This window comes from Phocoena sinus, chromosome 1, assembly GCF_008692025.1.
Source record: "Phocoena sinus isolate mPhoSin1 chromosome 1, mPhoSin1.pri, whole genome shotgun sequence".
NCBI lineage: Eukaryota > Metazoa > Chordata > Mammalia > Artiodactyla > Phocoenidae > Phocoena > Phocoena sinus.
In genome coordinates, this window is record NC_045763.1 from 105,001,238 (window position 1) to 105,027,141 (window position 25,904).

The following is a 25,904-nucleotide window of genomic DNA, read 5'->3' on the forward strand; positions in this document are numbered from 1 at the left end:
AGGGCTGCTTTAAACTTGCTTGCAATAGCCAAGTTTAGTAGTTGCTATACATACTTACGGACTGCAGAGCCTAAAATATTTACTTTATAGGAAGAGTTTGCTGATCTTTGGTCTAAAGGTTATGGATACTCTAGCTAGGCTGTGTTAATTGGTTGTGGAATCAGAGCCGCTTTTTGACAGCTTTGTCATAATCACAGTGAGGGAAGGAGAGCTGTTTCCAAAAGGATTGGCAGTTCCTAAAAGGAAAGAATGCCAAATAGACACCTTTCTCCCCAATAAAAACAGTTTTTCTATTACAACTCATTTTTTGTTCTGTTGTATAGACTTAAGGTAAACATGATTATGTGTGTTTTCACACTGATACAGGTGTTAATAGAAAAATATACTAAAGTAGGAGATACAGGAGAATGTGTAAGGATATAGTAATAGAATCTCTAAATTATGTGAAATATAAAGATAACAGTCTGTAAAAAATATAAATTGATGGGTTATAATTTTTCCTTTCTCAGATGATGAAACATGCATGGGATAATTACAGGATATATGGATGGGGACATAATGAACTGAGACCTATTGCAAGGAAAGGACACTCCACTAATATATTTGGTAAGTTTACTTTTTTTTAAAAAATTTTAATTATTTTTTTATACAGCAGGTTCTCATTAGTTACCCATTTTATACACATCAGTGTATATATGGCAATCCCAATCTCCCAATTCATCACACCACCACACCACCACCCCGCCCCCGCCACTTTCCCCACTTGGTGTCCATACGTTTGTTCTCTACATCTGTGTCTCAATGCTGCCCTGCAAACCGGTTCATCTGTACCATTTTTCTAGGTTCCATATACATGCATTAGTATACGGTATTTGTTTCTCTCTTTCTGACTTACTTCACTCTGTATGACAGTTTCTAGATCTATCCACGTCTCTACAGATGACCCAATTTCATTCCTTTTTATGCCTGAGTAATATTCCATTCTATATATATGCCACATCTTCTTTATCCATTCGTCTGTCAGTGGGCATTTAGGTTGCTTCCATGTACTAGCTGTTGTAAATAGTGCTGCAGTGAACATTGGAGTGCACGTGTCCTTTTGAATTATGGTTTTCTCTGGGTATATGCCCAGTAGTGGGACTGCTGGGTCATATGGTAATTCTGTTTTTAGTCTTTTAAGGAACCTCCATACTGTTCTCCATAGTGGCTGTATCAATTTATATTCCCACCAACAGTGCAAGAGAGCTCCCTTTTCTCCACACCCTCTCCAGCATTTGTTGTTTGTAGATTTTCTGATGATGCCCATTCTAACTGGTGTGAGGTGATACCTCATTGTAGTTTTGATTTGCATTTCTCTAATAATTAGTGATGTTGAGCGGCTTTTCATGTGCTTCTTGGCCATCTGCATGCCTTCTTTGCATAAATGTCTATTTAGGTCTCTGCCTATCTCTGAATTGGGTTGTTTGTCTTTTCAATATTGAGCTGCATGAGCTGTTTGTATATTTTGGAGATTAATCCTTTGTCCATTGATTCGTTTGCAAATATTTTCCTCCGTTCTGAGGGTTGTCTTTTCATCTTGTTTGTAGTTTCCTTTGCTGTGCAAAAGCTTTGAAGTTTCATTAGGTCCCATTTGTTTATTTTTGTTTTTATTTCCATTACTCTAGGAGGTAGATCAAAAAAGATCTTGCTGTGATTTATGTCAAAGAGTGTTCTTCCTATGTTTTCCTCTAAGAGTTTTGTAGTGTCAGGTCTTACATTTAGGTCTCTAATCCATTTTGAGTTTATTTTTGTGTATGGTGTTAGGGAGTGTTCTAACGTCATTCTTTTGCATGTAGCTGTCCAGTTCTCCCAGCACCACTTATTGAAAAGTGGTGCTGTACCATTTTTCTAGGTTCCATATACATGCATTAGTATACGGTATTTGTTTCTCTCTTTCTGACTTACTTCACTCTGTATGACAGTTTCTAGATCTATCCACGTCTCTACAGATGTATATTTCTCCATTGTATATCCTTGCCTCCTTTGTCATAGATTAGTTGACCATAGGTGCGTGGGTTTATCTCTGAGCTTTCTATCCTGTTCCATTGATCTATATTTCTGTTTTTGTGCCAGTACCATATTGTCTTGATTACTGTAGCTTTGTAGTATGGTCTGAAGTCTGGAAGCCTGTTTCCTCCAGCTCCGTTTTCTTCCCTCAAGACTGCTTTGGCTATTCGGGGTCTTTTGTGTCTCCATACAAATTTTAAGATTTTTTGTTCTAGTTCTATAAAAAAATGCCATTGGTAATTTGATAGGGATTGAATTGAATCTGTAGATTGCTTTGGGTAGTGTAGTCATTTTCACAATGTTGATTCTTCCAATCCAAGAATATGGTATATCTCTGCATCTGTTTGTTTCATCTTTAATTTCTTTCATCAGTGTCTTATAGTTTTCTGCATACAGGTCTTTTGTCTCCCTAGGTAGGTTTACTTCTAGGTATTTTATTCTTTTTGTTGTAATTGTAAATGGGAGTGTTTCCTTAATTTCTCTTTCAGATTTTTCATCATTATTGTATAGGAATGCAAGAGATTTCTGTGCATTAATTTTGTATCCTGCAACTTTACCAAATTCATTGATTAGCTCTAGTAGTTTTCTGGTGGCATCCTTAGGATTCTCTGCAAACAGTGACAGTTTTGCTTCTTCTTTTCCAATTTGTCATGTCATCTGCAAACAGTGACAATTTTACTTCTTCTTTTCCAATTGTATTCCTTTTATTTCTTTTTCTTCTCTGATTGCTGTGGCTAGGACTTCGAAAACTATGTTGAATAATAGTGGTGAGAGAGGACATCTTTGTCCTGTTCCTGATCTTAGAGGAAATGCCTTCAGTTTTTCACCATTGAGAATGATATTTGCTGTGGTTTTGTCATACATGGCCTTTATTATGTTGAGATAGGTTCCCTCTATGCTCAGTTTCTGGAGAGTTTTTATCATAAATGGGTGTTGAATTTTGTCAGAAGCTTTTTCTGCATCTATTGAGATGATCATATAGTTTTTCTGCTTCAGTTTGTTAATATGGTGTATCACATTGATTGATTTGCATACATTGAAGAATCCTTGCATTCCTGGAATAAATTTCACTTGATCATGGTGTATGATCCTTTTAACGTGTTGTTGGATTCTGTTTACTAGTGTTTTGTCGAGGATTTTGGCATCTATGTTCATCAGTGATATTGGTCTGTAATTTTTTTTTTTTTTTTTTTTTAGCATCTTTGTCTGGTTTTGTTATCAGGGTGTTGGTGGCCTCATAGAATGAGTTTGGGAGTGTTCCTCCCTCTGCTATTTTTTGGAAAAGTTTGAGGAGGATGGGTGTTCCCTCGTCTATAAATGTTTGAAAGAATTTACCTGTGAAGCCATGTGGTCCTGGACTTTTGTTTGTTGGAAGATTTTTAATCGCAGTTTGAATTTCATTACTTGTTATTGGTCTGTTCATATTTTCTATTTCTTCCTGGTTCAGTCTTGGAAGGTTATACCTTTCTAAGAATTTGTCCTTTTCTTCCAGGTTGTTCATTTTATTGGCATACAGTTGCTTGTAGTAGTCTCGTAGGATGCTTCGTATTTCTGTGGTTTCTGTTGTAACTTCTCCTTTTTCATTTCTAATTTTATTGATTAGAGTCCTCTCCCTCTTTTTCTTGATGAGTCTGGCTAACGGTTTATCAATTTTGTTTGTCTTCTCAAAGAACCAGCTTTTAGTTTTATTGATCTTTGCTCTTGTTTTCTTTGTTTCTATTTCATTTATTTCTGCTCTGATCTTTATGATTTCTTTCCTTCTGCTAACCTTGGGTTTTGTTTGTTCTTCTTTCTCTAGTTCCTTTAGGTATAAGCTTAGATTGTTTATTTGAGATTTTTCTTGTTTCTTGAGGTAGGCTTGTATTGCTATAAACTTCCCTCTTAGAACTGCTTTTGCTGCATCCCATAGGTTTTGGATCATCATGTTTTCATTGTCATTTGTCTCTAGGTATTTTTTGATTTCCTCTTTGATTTCTTCAGTGATCTGTTGGTTATTTAGTAACGTATTGTTTAACCTCCAGGTGTTTGTGTTTTTTATGTTTTTTTCCCTGTAATTGATTTCTAATCTCATAACATTGTGGTCAGAAAAGATGCTTGATATGATTTGAATTTTATTAATTTTACTGAGCCTTGATTTGTGACCCAAGATGTGATCTATCCTGGAGAAGGTTCCATGTGCACTTGAGAAGAAAGTGTTATCTGCTATTTTTGGATGGAATGTCCTATAAATATCAATTAAATCTATCTAGTCTATTGTGTAATTTAAAGCTTGTGTTTCCTTATTAATTTTCTGTTTGGATGATGTGTCCATTGGTGTAAGTGAGGTTTTAAATTCCCCCACTATTGTGTTACTGTCGATTTCTTCTTTTATAGCTGTTAGCAGTTGCCTTAGGTATTGAGGTGCTCCTATGTTGGTTGCATATATATTTATAATTCTCATATCTTCTTCTTGGATTGATCCTTGATCATTATGTAGTGTCCTTCCTTGTCTCTTGTAACATTATTTATTTTAAAGTCTATTTTATCTGTTACGAGTATTGCTACTCCAGCTTTCTTTTGAATTCCATTTGCATGGAATATCTTTTTCCATCCCCTCACTTTTAGTCTGTATGTGTCCCTAGGTCTGAAGTGGGTCCTTTGTAGACAGTATATATAAGGGTCTTGTTTTTGTATCCATTCAGTGAGTCTGTGTCTTTTGGCTGGAGCATTTAATCCATTGACGTTTAGGGTAATTATCGATATGTATGTTCCTCTTACCATTTTCTTAATTGTTTTGGGTTTGTTATTGTAGGTCTTTCCTTCTCTTTGTGTTTCCTGCCTAGAGAAGTTCCTTTAGCATTTGTTGTATAGCTGGTTTGGTGGTGCTGAATTCAGTTAGCTTTTGCTTGTCTGTAAAGCTTTTGATTTCTCCATCAAATCTGAATGAGATCCTTGCCGGGTAGAGTCATCTTGGTTGTAGGTTCTTCCCTTTCATCACTTTAAATATGTCCTGCCACTCCCTTCTGGCTTGTAGAGTTTCTGCCGAGAAATCAGCTGTTGACCTTATTGGGGTTCCCTTGTATGTTATTTGTCCTTTTTCCCTTGCTGCTTTCAATAATTTTCCATTATCTTTAATTTTTGTCAGTTTGATTACTATGTGTCACGGCATGTTTCTCCTTGGGTTTATCCTATATGGGACTTGCTGTACTTCCTGGACTTGGGTGGCTATTTCCTTTCCCATGTTTGGGAAGTTTTCGACTATAATCTCTTCAAGTATTTTCTTGGGTCCATTCTCTCTCTCTTCTCCTTCTGGGACCCCTATAATGCAAATGTTGTTGTGTTTAGTGTTGTCCCAGAGGTCTTTTAGGCTGTCTTCATTTCTTTTCATTCTTTTTTCTTTATTCTGTCCACAGCAGTGAATTCCCCCATTCTGTCTTCCAGGTCACTTATCCGTTCTTCTGCCTCAGTTATTCTGCTATTGATTCCTTCTAGTGTATTTTTCATTTCGGTTACTATATTGTTTATCTCTGTTTGTTTGTTCTTTAATTCTTCTACGTCTTTGTTAAACATTTCTGGCATCTTCTTGATCTTTGCCTCCATTCTTTTTCCGAGGTCGTGGACTTTCTTCACTGTCATTATTCTGAATTCTTTTTCTGGAAGGTTGCCTATCTCCACTTCATTTAGTTGTTTTTCTGGGGTTTTATCTTGTTCCTTCATCTGGTACATAGCCCTCTGCCTTTTCATCTTGTCTATCTTTCTGTGAATGTGGTTTTTGTTCCACCGGCTGCAGGATTGTAGTTCTTCTTGCTTCTGCTGTCTGCCCTCTGGTGGATGAGGCTGTCTAAGAGGATTGTGCAAGTTTCCTGATGGGAGGGACTGGTGGTGGGTAGAGCTGGCTTTTGCTCTCTTGTTTACTTTTTCTAATTACTGTTTTCATTTTCTACCTTCATTTTAAAAGTAGGATCTAACTTTTTAGGTACTTTCTAAAACCTGAGTACTGTAGTCCCCTCTTACCTAAGGTTTTGTTTTCCCCCTGCAGTACTCAGTTACCTATAGTAAACTTTGGTGTGAAAATATTAAATGGAAAATTGCAGAAATAATTCATAAATTTTAAGTTGTGTGTCTTTCTGAGTAGCGTGATGAATCTTGCACCATCCTGCTCCCTCCAGGCTTGGGTGTGAACCATCCCTTTGTCCTGCTTGTTAGTTACTTAGTAGCCCTGTGGATTATGAGATCAGCCGTGGAGATGTTGCAGTTCTTCTGTTCACGTGACCCTTTTTACTTAATAATAGCCCCAAACCACAAGAGTAGTGATGCCAGCAATTTGGATTTGCTAAAGAGAAGCTGTAAGTGCTTCTTTTAAGTCAGGTGTCCCCAACCCCTGGGCTGAATACCAGTACTGGTCTGTGGCCTGTTAGGGACCGGGCCGCACAGCAGGAGTGAGCGGTGGGCAAGCGAGTGAAGCTTCATCTGCCTCTCCACATCGCTCACATTACTGCCTGAACCATCCCCTCCTCTCCCGCCGCTCCCCATGGAAGAATTGTCTTCCATGAAACTGGTCCCTGGTGCTAAAAAGGTTGGGGACCGCTGCTTTAAGTGAAAAGATGAAAGTTCTTGACTTAATAAGGAAAGGAAAAAAAAATCATTTGCTGATGGATCTAAGGTAAGCACGAATGTTTTATTTGTGAAATTGTGAGGAAGGAAATACTGTGCTAGTTTTGCTGTTATACCTTAAACTGTACAAGTTATGGCCACAGTGCAATAAGTGCTTAGTTAAGATGGAGAAGGCATTAAATTTGTACAATAAGATCTTTTAAGGAAGAGAGAAAGAGACCACATTCACATGACTTTTGTTACAGTAAATTATTATAATTGTTCTGTTTTATTATTAGTTACTGTTGTTAATCTCATACTGTGCCTCATTTATAAATTAAACTTTAACATACGTGTGTGTGTATAGGAGAAAAAACATAGTATATATAGAGTTCAGTACTATGCAGGCTTTCAAGCATCCACTGGACATCTTGGGATGAATTCCCTGTGGATGAGGGGGAACTGTTGTATTTCTGTGGAACTATAATTTGAAGCAACATGTATTTTTTGGCAAGTTTCAGTCAAGATTTAGTTATAGTTACTTTTGAAAACACAGATGTGATAGATTTTCTATTTACATACAGATGTTTTAGTCATTTATTTGAGTATTTTGAAGCTTTTTCTGCATTGTTTTACTTTAAGCAAGGTAGGTACCAATTTGTAATTTTTTATCTTCAACACAATACCAATTGTGATACTTGTACATTTTAGAGGAGGAGAAAAAGGATGGGAAATTCCAGTAGTGCTATCTATGTATGTTAAAAAAAAAAAAAAAAGTAACATGGCCAAGGTGACTCATTCGGTAAATTGAGTGAATTATATTTTACATTCATAGTTCCAAGGGAAAAATTAACAGTGTGTGTGTCTGGATGGAGGTCTGGGGAAGAGGTTTTTTTTTTGGCTGCGTTGGGTCTTCTTTGCTGTGCACAGTCTTTCTCTGGTTGCGGCGAGCAGTGGCTACTCTTTGTTGCAGTGTGGGGGCTTCTGTTGTTGTGGAGCACGGGCTCTAGGCGTGTGGGCTTCAGTAGTTGAAGTATGCAGGCTTAGTAGTTGTGGCACGCAGGCTCTAGGGTGTGTGGGCTTCAATAGTTGTGGTGCGTGGGCTCGGTAGTTATGGCTTGTTGGCCCTAGAGCTCAGGTTCAGTAGTTGTGGTGTACAGGCTTAGTTGCTCTGTGGCATGTGGAATCTTCCCAGACCAGGGATTGAACCTGTGTCCCCTGCATTGGCAGGTGGATTCTTAACCACTGCGCCACCAGGGAAGTCCCTGGGGAAGAGCTTTGTTTAACTTGGATTTGCTCTTTCTACCTCGCTTGAGTTCAGTTCTCTTGTTAAACTTATCAGTTGAAAAGAGTAAGTAACTTACTTAACTTTTACTTAATCCAAGGATAAGTCTTGAGAATTACCAAGTTGTTCTTTATAGTCTTCACTTCTTTCCCCCATTTTAGATGCTTCTTGATGTGATGGATATCTTTTAAATAACAGTAGGTGAAAGCAAGAAAATATTAATGGGGCAGAAAGCACATATATTAGTCATATGCAGGGCAATCATCTTTAGTAATTGTAATGCAACACCACCGTAATCCAAATAACATTTTTAAAAAATGTGACTCTGGAAGAATTTTTCTAGCACTATGATTTCTCTTATAATTTGTTTGATGCTTGATTGTTTTCTGTCAAAAAAGAAAATGACTGAAAAGATCATTTCTCCTGGGTTTGAGAGATGTTGGGATGGAGGAATAATGGAAAAAAATTTTCCTTTAGGTAATCAAAGACACCAGAGGTCTCATATATGACATTTAATTTAGCAGCTGTCACTTAATGAAATAGAGTTTATTTCTTCAGCAGAGGTTATAGAGTGATCTGAAGAGTTCCTGTTGCTTTGTGGATGCCACATGAGACATTAATGGACTAAAAGTCATTATATTTAGTGATTAATTAAAATTAGATCCTCTCTACAAGTAACCATCCCTTTATATTAAACTCAGTGGTAAACTCTGAGCCCTTTTAAAAAATTGGAATATGAACATGTATCAAACATGAGTTGGATGTTAATTTTCTGCTTGGTTTTTTAAACCTTATTTCTCAGAACATTTAATGTAGTAACACTTATCAGATAGATCGTCCTAGGCAAGGTAGTAGGTAGATAATATACATTTATTTTATTTAATCATTGCAATAACTGTGTAAGGAAAGACTGCTGAATTTAAACCCAGGTAACTTCTTAAAATTTTATTCCTTATAGGTCAATATAAATCATTTCTTTTAGGGAGCAAAAGGAATGTTTCTTAAATGAATGTGATTCTGTTAAAATCGTAATGAGTAAGTTTTGACTTAATGTTTTTCTTTTCAAAAATAATAGCATTTATTTTTTTAGGAAAGGTGCTTTCAAGTTGTGGCACTTTTGTCAGACTTCTTCAGAAGTGACCTTTGTAGACCACTATTTAGTTAGGTTGTTAAATGATGACCAGGACAGTGGCAGCTTCAGATTATTGCCAGGTGAGTTATTGTCAGCTGCTCATTAGGGTCATTAAGCTGATTTACTGGGTAAACAAAGTTATTTGTGAGGTCATAGAAATTAAAGGAGCTTAGAGATGGAAAGGGTGACTTTACAAAATGAGCCTTTTAACTCATTAAAAGAGCAGAAGAAATATTTTGTCAGTTTTGGTCCACCATTTCTGAGGGATCATCTTGTAATGAGTAGCAATTAAGTATTTTCCTATAAAAAGTTGTACCTTTTTATTGAGTCATGAGGTCAGTTATTTGCTTTAGAGATTCTGTGATTGGATTTCTGAATAAACTGTATTTTCCTTTAGAACAATAGTCCCATACACGTTATTAGTAACAACATCTGTAGTATTTATATAATGCATATTGTGGTGGACTGAGTCTTGTCCCCCATCAATTCACATGTTGAAGCTCTACTTTCCAATGTGACTGTATTTGGAGATAGAGCCTTTAAGAGGTAATTAAGATTGAGCGAGGGGCCCTAATCAGATAGGGCTGGTACCCTTAAAAGAAGAGGAAGAAACACCCAAGTTCTCTCTCCCCCTGCACATGCACCAAGGAAAGGCCATGTGGGTATGATATAGTGAGAAGGTGGACATCTGCAAGCCAAGAGGAAGGTGCTCCTCTAAAAACTGGAAGCATGATCTTGGTCTTCAAACCTCCAGCACTGTGAGAAAATACATTTTTGTTGTTCAAGCGTCCTAGTCGTTGGTGTTTTGTTATGGCAGCCTGAGCAGACTAATAAACGTGCTATATGCCAAGGACTGATTTAAGTGATTTATGTGCACTAGGAGACAGGTACTATTATTATTGTTCCCATTTTACAGATGAGGAAACTGAAGCACAGTTAGGGTTAACTAACTTATTCAAGGTTGCACAGCTAGTAAATAATGTAGCCAGAATTTGATTACAGGCAGCTTAGTGCTAAGGTTCATGCTTCTAATTGATATTTTGTTCTGCTTCAGTAAACTTTAAAGATAGAAGAAAATTAATACCAGCACATGGGAAAAATCCATTATGACAAAATTACAGTGAAATGGTAGAAAAGTGAAAATGCAATCTGTATTATTTTCAGTAGTCAAAATTAGTTGCTTATACTTTTAGAAAAACTTTTGAGTGGTTACATTTTTTTCTCAGCCAAATAAGCTAAGTGGGAATGGATCCTTTATTGTTTATTTTGTCTTATATTTTTAGACATGTAGTTAGTTTATTAAAGGATTAATAAAAAAGAGTTTGACTCTGTTTCCTACTTGCTCTGTTCCTTTCCTGCATCTCATATTCTTGCTAGTGAGTGTGATTTGAGATTTTTTTTTAAAAATCTGTTTTTAACCTTTTTATTTAAATAGAAGAAGTCTAAGGGAGGAGTCATAGTTCTGAGTGTCTCATTTGACCTCCCAAATCAGTATGCCTTTACAGAATCAGAATCTTAAGAGTTGGGAGGAACTTTAAAAGTCTAGTCTATTACTATAGGAACATATAGGCAGGTACTGAACTCTTACAATATTCTAGATTATAAGGAAAACAATTTAAAATGTGTCCATTTCCTGTCTCTTAGCCTTGACTATTAAAACATTCTTTTATATGGTAACTGAAATCATATTGCTCTGTCTTTTGTCTAGTTTGTCCTTGGCATCAGAGGATTCTTTATGTACAGATAACAGAAGATCCATTTCAAAATGGCTTAAACTAAAAAAGAAATTTAATCGGCTCAATGATGTTCTAGAGTAGATCTGGTACCAGCTAAGCTTTTTTCTTTATTTTCCTCTTTGTGTTTGTATCTTCAGGCTGGCTTCATAGAGGGATGGCTGCAGCAACTTGAAGCTTCATATCTTCCTACTAACACATCTATAGAAAAGAGAACACTGTAGAGAAGAGAGCACTTGGTTTTCTCAGAAACCACCTTGTTTCTTGTTTATCTGGGTCTTGTGTCCAGCCTTGACCTGAAAGCTATACCCAGAGGGTTGGGATAGATTCCTTTGGTTTTGCCTAGTTAGGGCTCAGCCCTGGAGCTTGTGAGTGAGAAGAGGAAAATGTTGATGGACATAAGTTATCACTGGTAATAACTTTTCCAGCAGTGATTAATAGTCACAATTAATTATTTTTACTTAGATATCCTGGAGAATTGAAAGATTTTTGTTAGGAATAGATTTTTTTGCATTTAAAAGAATTTTGATTTGGAACAGAATGTTACTTGATCTTACAATGCTTTTTGAAGTGCACCTTTTATTTTCAGTGTATGTGTGTATGTATCAATTCTTCTTGATATTTATAACTTGCTAATGATTTCTAATATTTTGTTGAGGATTTTGCATTCATATTTTGGGAAGGATATTGTTTTGTATTTTTCTTGAACTATTGTCTTGTTTCAGTATCCGTGTAATTTTGGCCTAATAAAATGAGTTTGGAAGTGTTCTCTGCTCTTCATTTTTCTGGAAAAGACTGTGTACTGTTGGTTTTATATTTTTCTCAAGTTTTTGATATAATTTGCCATCTGCATCTGGAGCTTCTTTTTCTGGGAGGTTTTTTTTTTTTTTTTTTTTTTTTTTTTTGCAGTATGCGGGCCTCTCACTGTTGTGGCCTCTCCCATTGTGGAGAACAGGCTCCGGACGCGCAGGCTCAGTGGCCATGGCTCACGGGCCTAGCTGCTCCGCGGCATGTGGGATCTTCCCAGACCGGGCCACAAACCCATGCCCCCTGCATCGGCAGGCGGACTCTCAACCACTGCGCCACCAGGGAAGCCCTCTGGGAGGTTTTTAAACTACAACTTGAGTTTATTTCACATCCTCTATAAGGGGCATTCGGTTTATCTGTTTTACCTTGGGTTAGTTTTGGTAGTTGATGATTTTGAGGAATTGGTCTATTTCATCTAAGCTACTGATTTTGTGTGCATAGAGTTGTTTGGAGTATTATCTTGTTACCTTTTGAATATGTGTGGCAGCTGTAGTTATAACCCTCTTTCATTCCTAATACTGGTAATTTTTCTTTGTCCTGCTAGAAGTTTATCAAATTTATTGATATTTTCAATAAATTTTCAATAAATTTTTCTTTGTCCTGCTAGAAGTTTATCAATTTTATTGATATTTTCAAAGAAGCAACTTTTGGTTTCATTGATCTTCTGTATATTTTCTTTATGTTTTCAATTCTTTGATTTCTGCTCTTCGTTATTTCCACTCTTCTGCATGATTTGGGTTTCTTTTGTTCTTGCTTTTCTAGTTTCTTGAAATAGAAGCCTAGATTATAGGTTCATAATCCCCTTTTCCAGTGTAAGCATTTAGTGCCATAAGTTTTCTGCCAAGTGGTGCTTTAGCTGCATCTGAAAGATTTTGATGTGCTGTGTTTTCATTTTTATTCAATTCAGTATGTTTTAAAACTTCCCTTGAGTAAGTTGTTTAATTGCTAAATGCTTAGAGATTTTTCTTTTCTCTTTCTGTGACTGATTTCTAATTTAGTTCCATTATGGTCAAAGAATATACTTTGTGCGATTATAATTCTTCTAAATTATTTAAGGTTTACTTTTTGACCCAGAATATGGCCTGTCTTGGTGAATGTTCCATTGGTGCTTGAAAAGAATGTTTATATATGTAGTGACTGTTATTGGGTGTAGAATGTTCTGTTAATGTCAGTTAGATCTCATTGGTTTATGGGGTTGTTCAGGCTTCTTCTGTTCTTGCTGATTTTCTATCTAGTAGTTCTGTCAGTTACTGAGAGGGGTGTTGAAGTTCCCAACTGAAATATTGGATTCCTTTCTTACTCCTTTCAATTCTATCAGCTTTTGCTTTATATATTTTGAGGTACTCTTGTTAGGTGCTTACACATTTAGGATAATTATATCTCCTTGGTAGGACCACCAAAGCCCTAATACCCAAACCAAACAATGATATTACAATAAAAGGGAACTATCGACCAATGTTCCTCATGAACATGGACACAAAAATCTTTGGCCAAATTAGATTTATCTTAGTAAATGTAATTCAGCAATATGTAAAAAGAATAATACCTCATGACCAAGTGGGGTTTATCCAAGGAATGTGTGGTTGGTTTAGGAAATTAGTCTATATAACTGAAGATATTAAGGGACGAAAAGAGGAAAATTTTATGAGCATCTCAGATGCTGAAAAATCATTTAACGGTACTCAATATCTATCCATAATAAAAACTCTCAGCAAACTTGGACTGGAAGGGAACTTTTTTAGCCTGATAAAGAGTATTAAAACACACCCACTCACCCACATACACAAGAAAATTCTAGGGAATCTGCCAAACAACAATAAAAAAGTACTAGAATGAAAAAAAATTTAGTAATGAGGCCATATGATACAAGTTTGATATACAAAATAAATTATATTTCTAGATACTAGCAATAAACAGTTGTAAGTACAATTTTAAAATAATACCATTTGCAGTAGCATAAAAATATGAAGTATATGTGGATGGATTTAACAAACTATGTGCAAAGTCTGTACACTGAAAACTGTGATTATTGAAAGAAATTTAAAAGGACTTAAAGGAGAGAGATGCCTGTATGAGTTGGAATACTCGGTATTGTTGAGATGTTAGTTCTCTTGAAATCCATATTTAGATTCAAAGCAATCTAAGTAAAAATGACCTTTCCACATAAATTGATAGACTGATTCTAAAATCTGTATGAAAACACAAAGTATGTACAATAATCAAAATAATTTTTAAAAAAGAACAAAGTTGAAGGATTTACACTACTTGATTCTACGATTTACTGTAAATCTTCAGTAATGAGGACAGTGGTTTTAGCATAAAGATAGACATAGAGATCACTGGAAAAGAATAGAAATAGAACTGCACATACATTTTTAATTGATTTTCAACAAGGGTGCTTTCAGTGGGTTATAGGTAAGTCTTTCTAATAAGTGGTGTTGGGTCAGTTATATATTCATGTAGAAAAATAAAAACCTTAACTCTTCAACATTGTATAGAAAAATGAACTTGAAATGAATCATAGATCTAAACATAAAAACTTAAAGTATAAAACTTCCAGTAAAAAATATTTGAGGGCTTCCCTGGTGGCGCAGTGGTTGAGAGTCCACCTGCCGATGCAGGGGACACGGGTTCGTGCCCTGGTCCGGGAAGATCCCACATACCGCGGAGCAGCTGGGCCCGTGAGCCATGGCCACTGAGCCTGTGCGTCTGGAGCCTGTGCTCCGTGACGGGAGAGGCCGCAACAGTGAGAGGCCCGCGTAACGCAAAAAAAAAAAAAAAAAAAAAAAAAAAAAAAAAAAATATTTGAGAAAATCTTTGTGACCTTGAGGTGAGCAAAGAACTTTTAGAATACAAAAGGAATAAACCATTAAGGAAAAAAAATTGCTAAATTGGAGTTCATGAAAATAAAAAATTTCTGCTTTCCAGAAGACATTAAGGAAATGAAAAAGCAAGCCCCAGAATTGGAGAAAATATTTGTGATACATGTATAAGGATGTATTCAGAATATATAAATAATTCACCAATAATTCACCAAAGAAAGTAAATGAGTAGTCGATAAGCACATCAGTCACCAGGGAAATTAAAATTCAAACCACAATGCAAAATCCTGCATACCCAGTAGAATGAATAAAATTAAAAAGACCAACAATGTCAAATACTGAGAAGGATGATGGAACAACTAGACCTCTCATACATTGCTGCTGGGAGTATACAGTGGTACACTCTGGAGAGCAGTTTGTCAGTCTCTCATAAACACAAACTTACTATACCCCCCAGCAAGCCTGTTCCTAAATATTTCCAGGATGCTCATGAGTGAGATCAGATCAGTTTTATTTTTCTTACTAAATTATATTTTTGCATCAGTGGTATGCAGAATTCGTTAAGTTGAATTTTAAGCTTTCTTTTCCTATGTTCTATCAAAATTTATGTCGAAGTTATCATCCTTAAAATTAAAGTAGAATTTATTCTATGAAACTTCTAGAGTGTGATACTTTTATAGTGTGTAGCTCTTTGAAAATGTCTCAATTTCCTGTTTCTTGGTCTGCTTATCTAGATTTTCTATTTCCTTTTTCATAAGTCAAAATAATACCTATTTTCTTAGAAAATTGTCAGCTCCACTCATTTTCAAATTTATTGGGACGATATGGCTAAATTAGGCTTTTTTAAAAACAGTTTTCTTAATTTCCTTTGTATCTGCCTTTTAATATACTCTCAATTCCTTTTTTTGTGTTTTTATATTCACATGACTATTTTTAAAAAATCAGTTGGTCCTAGATTTATTGTATAGTTCTTTTCATAGAACCATCTCTTGAATTTATTATTTTGACAGTTTTCTTTATTCCTAATTCATTTATTTCGTTAGCTTTTCTGATTCTTCTACTTCGTTGCTCAAGTTTATCATTCTTTTTCTTATTTTCTTAGTAGAACATTTTCATTTGTTCTCATTAAATAGTATACAATTTTTAAGTTATGAGTTTTTCTCAGAGAACTGGTTCAGTTGACTCCTATGTTCTTGTAATAAATCTTTATTAATGCTTTATATATTCTTTTGTGTCATATTTTAATTCTTATTTGACCCAAGTGTAGTTTTAGACCCTTTAATTTTTTCCAGTTGAAACCTCGAGTTTTCTAGATAAGCACTCACAGTGATAGCCAGTAATTTCAGTTTTGCCTTTTTCTTCGTTGTGCTGTTTAGCTCGTGGCACAAACCTCTCCTTGTGGAGCCAACTAGAATTGGTATAAATATGTGGGTCAGGGCTTTTTCCATTTCAGAGTAGTCAGCACCTTAGAGGAGCATGCACTTATAGAGCTAAATAAATAACTAGAGAACTGAGCATAACTACCTATAAAAATTGAAATAAGAACAAAAACAGGGACTCCTAAGGATTTAAAATAAGGATGATATTGTGGACAAAATACAAAAATAAAAAGAGGTACATATTTAATTCAGATGATTATGCAAGAGATAGGGATATATGGGTGACTAAATGGCTTGATAAAATTTTTATTATCTTAATTAAAAGCTGAGGAACAAGAAAAGAAAAGGGAAAGTATGTCTGTAATAACCCAGTTAATATCAACATGAAGGGAACTGAGTGGAGAGAAGACAAAGGGATTTATCAGAGTGTGGTGTAGTACTTGTTTTATTAGTGGGAAGATATACTTCTTGATAAGTTGAAGAAATTATTAGGAGCACATGAATAAGAAAATGTGGTGTAGGTTGAGGACAGTCATTATTAGAACAAATTTGTATAGCCTTAAACCATCACAAGAAAACACTATTTATTTAGGAGAAAAAGGAACGGAATTAAAAAGGAAAGAAAAGAAGGAATACTAAATGGAAAATGTGAACCTAAGTAGTGTCGGATGCTGACTCCTAAAATATCACCAAGATAACTTGTTGATAAGACAAAGCTGAGTTTAATGCTTACCATGGTAAGGGAGATCACTACCTCACCAGAGCCACAGTAAGCCTGTCACACGAGGAAGGACAAAGTTGAGATATATATTGAGATTTTAAGTCTTGTTTAACAAGGGCCTTTCAGTTGGAGAGTTATGGTTGATTATGGCTTGGTTATGATTGGGTAAGGATCATGATATAATAGTTTTGGATTGGTGAGTGGAGAATTTGGAGGCAAGAGGTTTAGAGTTTTAGAGTGTTAACCATCATTTGATACTTTCTGTTAAAGAGCTGATGGATCTTTCAAGAAGTTCCTGGAATCAACAATAACTTATTTTGCAGCTTCTCTCTCTCTGAGCAAGAGTTTTCTGGAAGAGTAAACTCATGTTGATGAAGACAGTGTAACAGTAAAGTCATGTTAATGGAGACAATAAGCTGTGTGGGTGATTTTCATTCTCAGAAGGTAGAAATAATAGTTGAATTCCTGGGGTTAGGGAGGACGCAGCTGCTCCATGTTATTTGTTCTTTTGCTACACTACTAGATTTGTCTTGCTAGTATCTTATTCAGGATATTTGCAGTTATATTCATTAGTAGGATTGGCCTGTTCTGTTTTCTTGTGTTTACAGTATCTGTTTTTGGTATCAGTTAGGCTAGCTTTGTTGAATTAGTTCCTCCCTCCCTGAAACATTTTCTTTTAAGATCAAGATGATCTCTTTCTTGAAGATGGGTAGATCTTACTATTTTGATTTTCTCTACTCACATTTTATTTTATGACTTCTTTTTAAATATGTTCTACCTGCTTTTTGATTGTTAAGGACTATTATAGTTTATATTCCATCACGGTTATATAGCCTTGTTATACTTTTATTATTGTTTTAAGTATATTTTTTGACCTTTCTATGAATTTGTACCAAAAGAGCATGGTTCCTGGTTGTCTTATGACTTAGCTTATCATCTTGAACTGCCATCCCCATTTCTTAAATTAATCCTCCTTATTTTTTTCCCCCAATCTATCTCAGTTAAGTAGATAGATCTCATTTTCTGACCAGGAAGAAAATTAAGGAGAATTATAATTTTAGTTTTCCTTTATCTTCCTATTAGTTATCAATGTGTCATCTTTAGGAAAATGTTTTAAACAATGTATATTATCTATTCTTATGGAAAAGTGAACCATGTTGAGTATTTTTTTCATCCTTATATTTCTACTTTGATTTACTTTTTTAAAAAACAATTTATTTATTTATTTATATTTTTGGCTGCATTGGGTCTTCGTTGCTGCGTGGGGCTTTCTCTATTTGCAGCGAGCAGGGGCTACTCTTGGTTGTGGTGTGTGGGCTTCTCATTGCTGTGGCTTCTCTTGTTGCAGAGCACAGGCTCTAGGCTCATAGGTTTCAGTAGTTGTGGCACACGGGCCCAGTAGTTGTGGCTCACGGACTCTAGAGTGCAGGCTCAGTAGTTGTGGCGCACGGGCTTAGTTGCTCCTCGGCATGTGGAATCTTCCCAGACCAGGGCTTGAACCCGTGTCCCCTGCATTGGCAGGCGGATTCTTAACCACTGTGCCACCAGGGAAGTCCTGATTTACTTTTTAACTATAAAAAATTAAAATAGACCTTGTATGAAGGGCATCTTTTTAATGACATTTTCCCCCCATATATAGGAAGTTCACAAATGGGTGCTACTATAGTAGATGCTTTGGATACCCTTTATATTATGGGACTTCATGATGAATTCCGAGATGGGCAAAAATGGATCGAAAACAACCTTGATTTCAGCGTGGTGAGTATACAATTCATAATTTATCCCATTGACTATGAAAAGACACTGTAACAATAGTTTTGAGTGTTATACTAGCAGTTTAAGGAAATCCTAAGTCCCCCTTCTTCTTTTGCGATTGTCAGTTGTTCAATTTTTGCGTAAAATAAACACCCTTTCTCACCATTTTCCTTTTCCTTTTCTTACCCTTATCATTTAAGGTAATGTGTTGCACGTGTTAAGGCAAGAGTTAGGGAGAAAAAGCACATTGAATTAGAAACATCAGGAAACCATAAATTACTTTATAAATATTAAGTGTTTTATTATTTTTTAAAGAAATAATGATTGGCACAGTTTTTTTAAACATTTTTTTAAAAATCTATTTTATTTTTTAAACTGAAGTATAGTTGATTTACAGTGTTGTGGATTTGGCACAGTTTTGAAGCGCCTTCATAGTTAGGTACGTGCTCATCCTTCCAGCATTTTGGCATAGTTGTTAAGTAGTGCTGCTTAGGTTTGAAGCCCAGCACAGTCACAATTCTAGTGATATTTGGGAAACCTACCTATAAGTAAGTGCTACTTATTCTTTCTAAACCTGTCATAAAATTGCTGTCCTATTGCAATATTGTGAGGATTATTTGAAATAATCTGGTACATATTCAGTGTTCAGTAAATGTTAGCAGTTATTTTCTTTGTTACCAGTCTTCACCTAAAAGATGTGTGGACTATTCTGTCATATTCATTTTCATCTTTCATGATATTTTTACTTGCTGTTCCTTCTGACTGTAGTGAGAAGCCACTCCTTATCTGTTTTTCTCTTTGGCAAACTCTGTATCATTCAAACTCTGTATCATTAGCCTTTCCTGATGGTAATTAGACAAAAACTGATTACTTTCTTTTATATTATTTTAGCATTTTGGACATAGCTCAGAACAGTTTTTATTATCAGGTTTAGGTTTGGCTGTGAATGACAGAAAATCTAGTATAAAATAGCTTAAGCAAGATACATGTTCATTTCTCTTTCATGCAAGTCAAGTACAAAGATAAACAGTTTAGGGCTGGTTTGGGTAGCTCCTCGATGACCAAGGACCTAGGATCCTTTGTCTTATTATTCTGTCAACTTCAGTATAAAGCTTCAACCTCATGGTACAAGATGATTCCTCAAGATAAGGTAGATAAACCTTCCAGTGGCATAAAGGAGGAAGGGGTAGAGAAAAGATATGTGACTGCTCAGAAGCTGGTTACCCCATTTTTGCTTGTGTATTATTGAGTGAATCTAACTCATGTGGCCCCACCTTACTGTAAAAGGGGATTGAGAAATGCAGGGTTTTTTCCCCTGTATAGTTATGTAGCTCTTAGAGATTATGTACTTCAAGGTCATGAAGATATATTCTTGTATTTAATTCTGAATGTTCTAAAGTTCTGCTTTTGCATTTAGGTTTTTAGTCCTTGCATAGTTGAGTTTGTGGGTAGGTTAAGATAGGCAACTATCAATTGATCCTAGCACATTTATTTCTCTACTATTTATACATGCCACATTAGTCATGTATTATATTACTCTATTCTTTTCTACTGGCTTTTCTCTTTATCCCTACATCAATATTTTAGTAGTCTAAATATTTATTATATTCTTAACTAGTTTTATAAGAAAAGCTTAATACCTATAGCTGAATCTTGATATCTGATCTTATTCTACTAGGAAATTATCTTAGCAATTCTCAGTTCTTCTTTTTTTTTTTTTTTTTTTTTTTTTTTAAATTTTATTTATTTATTTTTGGCTGCGTTGGGTCTTCGTTTCTGTCCGAGGGCTTTCTCTAGTTGTGGCAAGCGGGGGCCACTCTTCATCGCGGTGCGCAGGCCTCCCACTGTCGCGGCCTCTCTTGTTGCGGAGCACAGGCTCCAGATGCGCAGGCTCAGTAGTTGTGGCTCACGGGCCCAGTCGCTCTGCGGCATGTGGGATCTTCCCAGACCGGGGCTCGAACCCGTGTCCCCTGCATTGGCAGGCAGGTTCTCAACCACTGTGCCACCAGGGAAGCCCAGTTCTTCTTTTAAGCTCTGGAAAAACTGTGTTGAAATTTTGATGAGGATTGCATTCAATTTATAGATTAATTTGGCGAGAATTGGCATTTGTGAATCTCAAATACTCCTGTTTGCTAATATGGCAGCTTTATTATGCCTCATAATTTGTTGGTATATCATTGTGTCAGTTGGCTCAATCAAGAACCAGAACTGTACAGTTTTTTAAATTAGAGAATTTAGTGTTTAGAATTGTTAACCAAGTAATGGGGCACTGAAAAGACAGAAAGGGAACACTGTGGTATTACAAGAGGTAGTAACTACAATAAATGGCTGCTGTGCCTGGAACTGTGAGAACAGTGGGGAGAGGTTGAGATCATTAAAATTTACTAGCTTGGGACTCTGTTTTTGATACCTTAGGAGTTGTTAAAAGGGGCTTCTCAGACCTGGGGCTCAGACCTCTGAGGAGGGGGTACCTAGTTAGAGCTTGGTATCTCTAAAGGGCACAAGGAGGCTGATTTGGGGAATGTGTCTTTGGCAGGGGAACTGTAACCTGGAACCACCTGCCACTGCCAGGGTGAAGAACCATGGCTGGTTTGACACTGTTAGAAACTAGAAGTAGACTGGAAGGAATAAGTTCCTTTTTCTTCCTTCAGCTTTGTATGACCTTTGTAGAACCTTCTATCATCAGCAGGGCTTATAAGGAAGCCAGATGCATTTGAAGAGTTCTAGTTTCAGTATACTGAAGTAGAGTGTAGAAGGATGGATTTGAAGCTGAGAAAAAATAGCTTAATAATCAGCACAGTCATTTTCCATTCTTTCACTTTTACCCTTTCTGTGTCATATGTTTTAGCTCTATATTTTACATATAGTGCGTATTTAGATTCTGTTATTTTTATCCAGTCTTGGAGTCTTTTAACTGTTAAGCTTGAAATATTTATATTTAGTATAACATATTTTTAGAGTTGAATCTTCAATCATTGTTTTGCTACCTATATCATTATTATACTTCTCATTTGCCTTTATTTTCTGTCTATCTTATTTGGATTAAAGTACTTCATGTCTCTTTTTCCCTCTACTAGTTTGACTTTATACTTTCCATTTCCATTCATTTTGGGGTTACCCTTAAAATTTTAATAGGTATACTTACCAAAGTTTAAAATTAATCATTTTCTCTATCCTTCTTCTGAAAAACATAAGGATCTTAGAATGCTTTAATTTAGCTCATCTCCCTCTTGTCTTATGTGTAATTGTTGTCTAGTTGGTCCCAACTTGTATTTGAAACTTCCAAATTAAGTAATGAATAAATAAATAAATATATTTATTGAGTGCCTTCTCTGTGACAGACACTGTTCTAAATCTGTGGATACAGGAATTAACAAAACAGAGTCTTATCTCTAGTTTATACTAGTTTCTATTCTAGTTTGAGGAGAAAAGCAGTGAATACATATTCAAGATATATTGAATATAGCACGTCAGATAGTGATAAGTGCTTACTCTTAAAGAAGAGTAAGTAGGATTGGCGTAAGTGGTGGTGAGAGGTTGCTATTTTATATCCATTGGATATTGAAGGTGACGTTTCTGAGAAGAGACCCAAGGGAAGCCATGTGGATATGAGAGATCCAAGCTTTCTCCTAATAGATATTATAGCTGAGTATAGAATTAGAGGTTGATGACTATTTTCTCTTAACCTTTTAAAGATACAGTTCTATTGTCTTCCTGTTTCTGTTATGCTATTGAAAAGTATGCTATCAGTTTAATATTTAAAAGGTAATCTGTCTTTTTTCCCCTTGTTTTAACATTTTCTTTTTTTTGCTTTGTTGTTCTGTAATTCCATTACCATTCTGTATTTAGACTATTCCTTAAAGGACTCATGTTTTATCAGTCTGAGGACTTTTGTTTTCATCAATTTAGAAAGATTCTCAGTCATTTCTCCTGTGAATAATGCCTCTCCCTCAGTCTCTCCCTTCTCTCCCTCTAGAAACTTTTCTTATCTTCTATCTCTTGTGAGGGAAGGTATGAATTTTACAAATGAGAATTATATAATATTCAGATGATGATAAGTGTTAATTGGGGAAATAGTACAGAGTAAGGAATATTAGTGATGAGGAATTACTTCACAATTTTATATTGTGTGGTCAGAAAAACTTTCTAAGTGAAATTTGCTCAGAGATCTGCAGGTAAAGTATAAAGACTGACACAGAAGTGAGTTTGACAGTTCTCAAACAGCAGGTAGACCCGCTGGGTAATAAAATGTGAGTCAGAGGGACATTGGTAGGAGATGATGTCAGAGAGGTTGTGGGGAATCAGATTATGTTGGGTCTAGTAAGTCATTTTACTGAGTGTAACCAGAAGTCATTGTAAGGTTTTGCACAGAGTAGTAACCTATGCTAACTTTAGATTTAAAAGGTTCACCACTGTAACTATATGGTGCTGAATAAGTAGAGTGCTGAGAAGAGGGTAAGGGTGGTATTATTGTTCTAGGGAGTGGAGAGAGGCCCTCTCTCCCTCTTTTCCTTCCTCTCTATATTTAGTGAATGTCTACTATGTACCCTGCAGTATGCTGTATATTGGGAATATATGAAGTAGTATAAACCACTTTGCTTTTGAGGATGGGGTAGGATAACAGTTATGTTATTAAAAAATTACATTATATTGTGAAAATTCTATATTAGAGAATTATTCTTGTGTTAGCAAATGATGTCTTCTGCCTATGAATGTTGGAAAGACTTCAGGGTAATATATATTTCCTTTTAATTTTTACTTAAAAATTAATTATGAATGTTATTTTTCTGTTAGTTTTGTATATTCTGTGGATTCTTTGGTTATTTTCTTTGCCACTTCTAATTTCTTTCCATGCATTAGAATGTTCTTCAGCAATATCTTTATCCATATCTAAATACAAACCTATAGACTCTATGTGGTAGGGTTATTAATACTGCTATACTTGTGGCAAATTTCGTTCCGTTTGTCGTTTGCCTTTTAATTTTGTTCATGATTTTTTTTCTTATAGGTAATTTTCATTATGGGGAAATTCAAGTCTTTCTATCATCATTTGTTATCAATGCTATCGATTTTATGCTTACAAAGTACCTGCTTTCTCAAGGAAATATAGATATATTGTCACATTTTTTCTACTTTTTTATTTCAGTTTTTACCTAGGAGTCAGTTTTTTCAACATTATTAATTGAAAAATCTATCATCTTGCCATTATTTTTTGGTACCTCCTTTAACATTGATTAAGTTACATATACTAGAAAAACATTTAAAATTCATGAGGAGAGATAGAAGTAAAAATGGACGTTATAGTGCAGTGATTAGAACAGAAAGGGACCAGTAGAGAGAACACTTCTAAAATTCAAGAAGTAGAGGCTTTCATGAGGGAGAATAGTCAATAGCATCAAATATCTTGATAATTTCACAATAATATGTAAGGCACATGAAAATGGCCCATTGGTTATGGCAATTAGGAAGCTGTGCTGACAGCAGTAGAGGAGTTTCAGTAACATTAACAAATGGGAGGTGAGATTGCAGTTGCATGAGAAACGAAGACATAGAAAGTGGAAAAAAACATTCTCCCCAGCATGTTTGTGAGAAACATATGAAGGATTGAAGATATTTTGAAACCTTTACAGCTTTATGTATATGTGAATATTTTCAATATGTTTTCACAGAATTCAGAGGTGTCTGTGTTTGAAGTCAACATTCGATTTATTGGAGGCCTACTTGCAGCATATTACCTTTCAGGAGAGGAGGTGAGCAAAATCAAGTGATACGTTGTTTGGGGGGAAAGGGTTGTGAATGGAATTTAGTAAAATGAAAGATTTCATGTCGTCTTTTTACTTTTTTTATGAATTTATTTATTTTATTTATTTTTATTTTGGCTGTGTTGGGTCTTCGTTGCTGCGCACAGGCTTTCTCTAGTTGCATTGAGCAGGGGCTCCTCTTCGTTGCTGTGCGCGGGCTCCCCATTGTGGTGGCTTCGCTTGTTGTGGAGCATGGGCTCTAGGCGTGCGGGCTTCAGTAGTTGCAGCACTTGGGCTCAGTAGTTGTGACTTGCGAGCTCTAGAGCGCAGGCTCAGTAGCTGTGGCGCACAGGCTTAGTTGCTCCGTGGCATGTGGGATCTTCCCGGACAAGGGCTCGAACCCATGTCCCCTGCATTGGCAGGCGGATTCTTAACCACTGTGCCACCAGGGAAGCCCCATGTCATCTTTTTTAAATTGTCCAGTATTGGACTAATCTACAGGTTTGCTGAAATAACTAGATCTTCAGGTAGAGCTCTGTTTCTTGGGAATAATGATTTTTCCATTTTGAGAATCTCAGTGAAACAAATTCATCACAGATCCTAGCACTATATACACTATGTCTCCTCTGTAAGAGTTATCCTTCCCCAGGGTTTACCATTGCAATTAATTACATGGTTGAAACAAAAGTAGAAAATATATTAAAATAAGATTAGAATTAAGGAATGAATCAGTAAGAATGAATATGGATCCTCCTAAGTCCAAAAATTAATTAATATAACTGCCTATTTAGAAATTGAATGCAATTTATTGCTGTAAATTAAAACAAAACAAAACAACAGCTCTGAATTCTCCTTTATGGAAGTCTTGGTGTAATACACACAGACACGCTTGAGACTTACGGTGATGGGGAAGTGGGTGTAGGAAATTGCTTTTTACTACTCAGATGGGTTAAAGAGTGGGCTTGGAGAGTGCGAGAAAGAGAAAGCTAAAGGAAGAGGTTATAGTCATTTCTGTTTTGTTTTCTGAGAAACTCCTTGGCACATTGATTTAATTGATTTGTTGGCCTAAATGATTGTAAGATAGCTTTGTAAATTTAAGAAAACTCACTTTTTATTATATGTATTGTAAAGATGGATTTTTATATTGTCTTCAGTTTTTATTTTTTGTGTTTAACTTTAAAGTGGTCATTTTTAGGATTGTTTTTCCCCTTATGGCTTCTAGATTTTGGTCTTTAGAAAGCCTTCCCTATGGCTGTATCATTATAAAACAAATATTTCTACTTTTCTTCTGGATTTTTATGATTTTATATGCTTATATTTAATTATTTCATCTATCTTTGTGTGCTTTTGTGTGTAAAGAGTGAGATACCCATGTACAACTTTTTCTGTAGAAGAAATATGTTTGAAGATGATAGTATTTAATATATAATATTAGATAAATAACACTTATCTTAATATATGATTTTACTGTCAACCTTTACTATGTAATTTGATTATACCTCCAACCTATGTTTCAATTGTCAGAACACTTCAGTTCCCATTTAATAAAATAAAAGGTTTATACTCTGGCAAAGAGGTTTTCAAACTTCAGTGTGTTTCAGTGTGTTTTATAACGTGCTTTATAAAAATGAAGATTCCAAGCCCTGCTCACAGGACTGAAATTCAGTTGGTTTGAGGTGGAAACCATTATTTATGGTTTTAATAAAGTACTCCGTGTTAAAGGTGATTTTGGAAATGCTGATTCTATACTTTGAGAAACTCTGACCTAGCTTATATGAATAAAATCATTGTAAATTAATTGATAGGATTTTTTGGTCAGGTTTATTGATGTATTATTATATAGAGTAAAATTCAGCCACTTTAGTGTATACTTCTTTGAGTTTTGAGAATGCATACAATCTAGTAAGCACC

At 35.5% G+C, this 25,904-nt stretch overlaps 1 protein-coding gene across 4 annotated transcripts in view; it reads left to right on the forward strand.

The window, feature by feature from the left end:
• MAN1A2 (mannosidase alpha class 1A member 2) overlaps nucleotides 1-25,904 on the forward strand; it is a 173,451-nt gene that overhangs the window by 59,649 nt on the left and 87,898 nt on the right. For all 4 annotated transcript variants that reach the window (XM_032633910.1, XM_032633914.1, XM_032633922.1 and 1 more), the window contains exons 3-5: nucleotides 510-606; nucleotides 18,137-18,255; nucleotides 23,922-24,002. In XM_032633910.1, coding sequence (XP_032489801.1) covers nucleotides 510-606; nucleotides 18,137-18,255; nucleotides 23,922-24,002 — 297 coding nt within the window. The remainder of the gene's footprint in view (nucleotides 1-509; nucleotides 607-18,136; nucleotides 18,256-23,921; nucleotides 24,003-25,904) is intronic.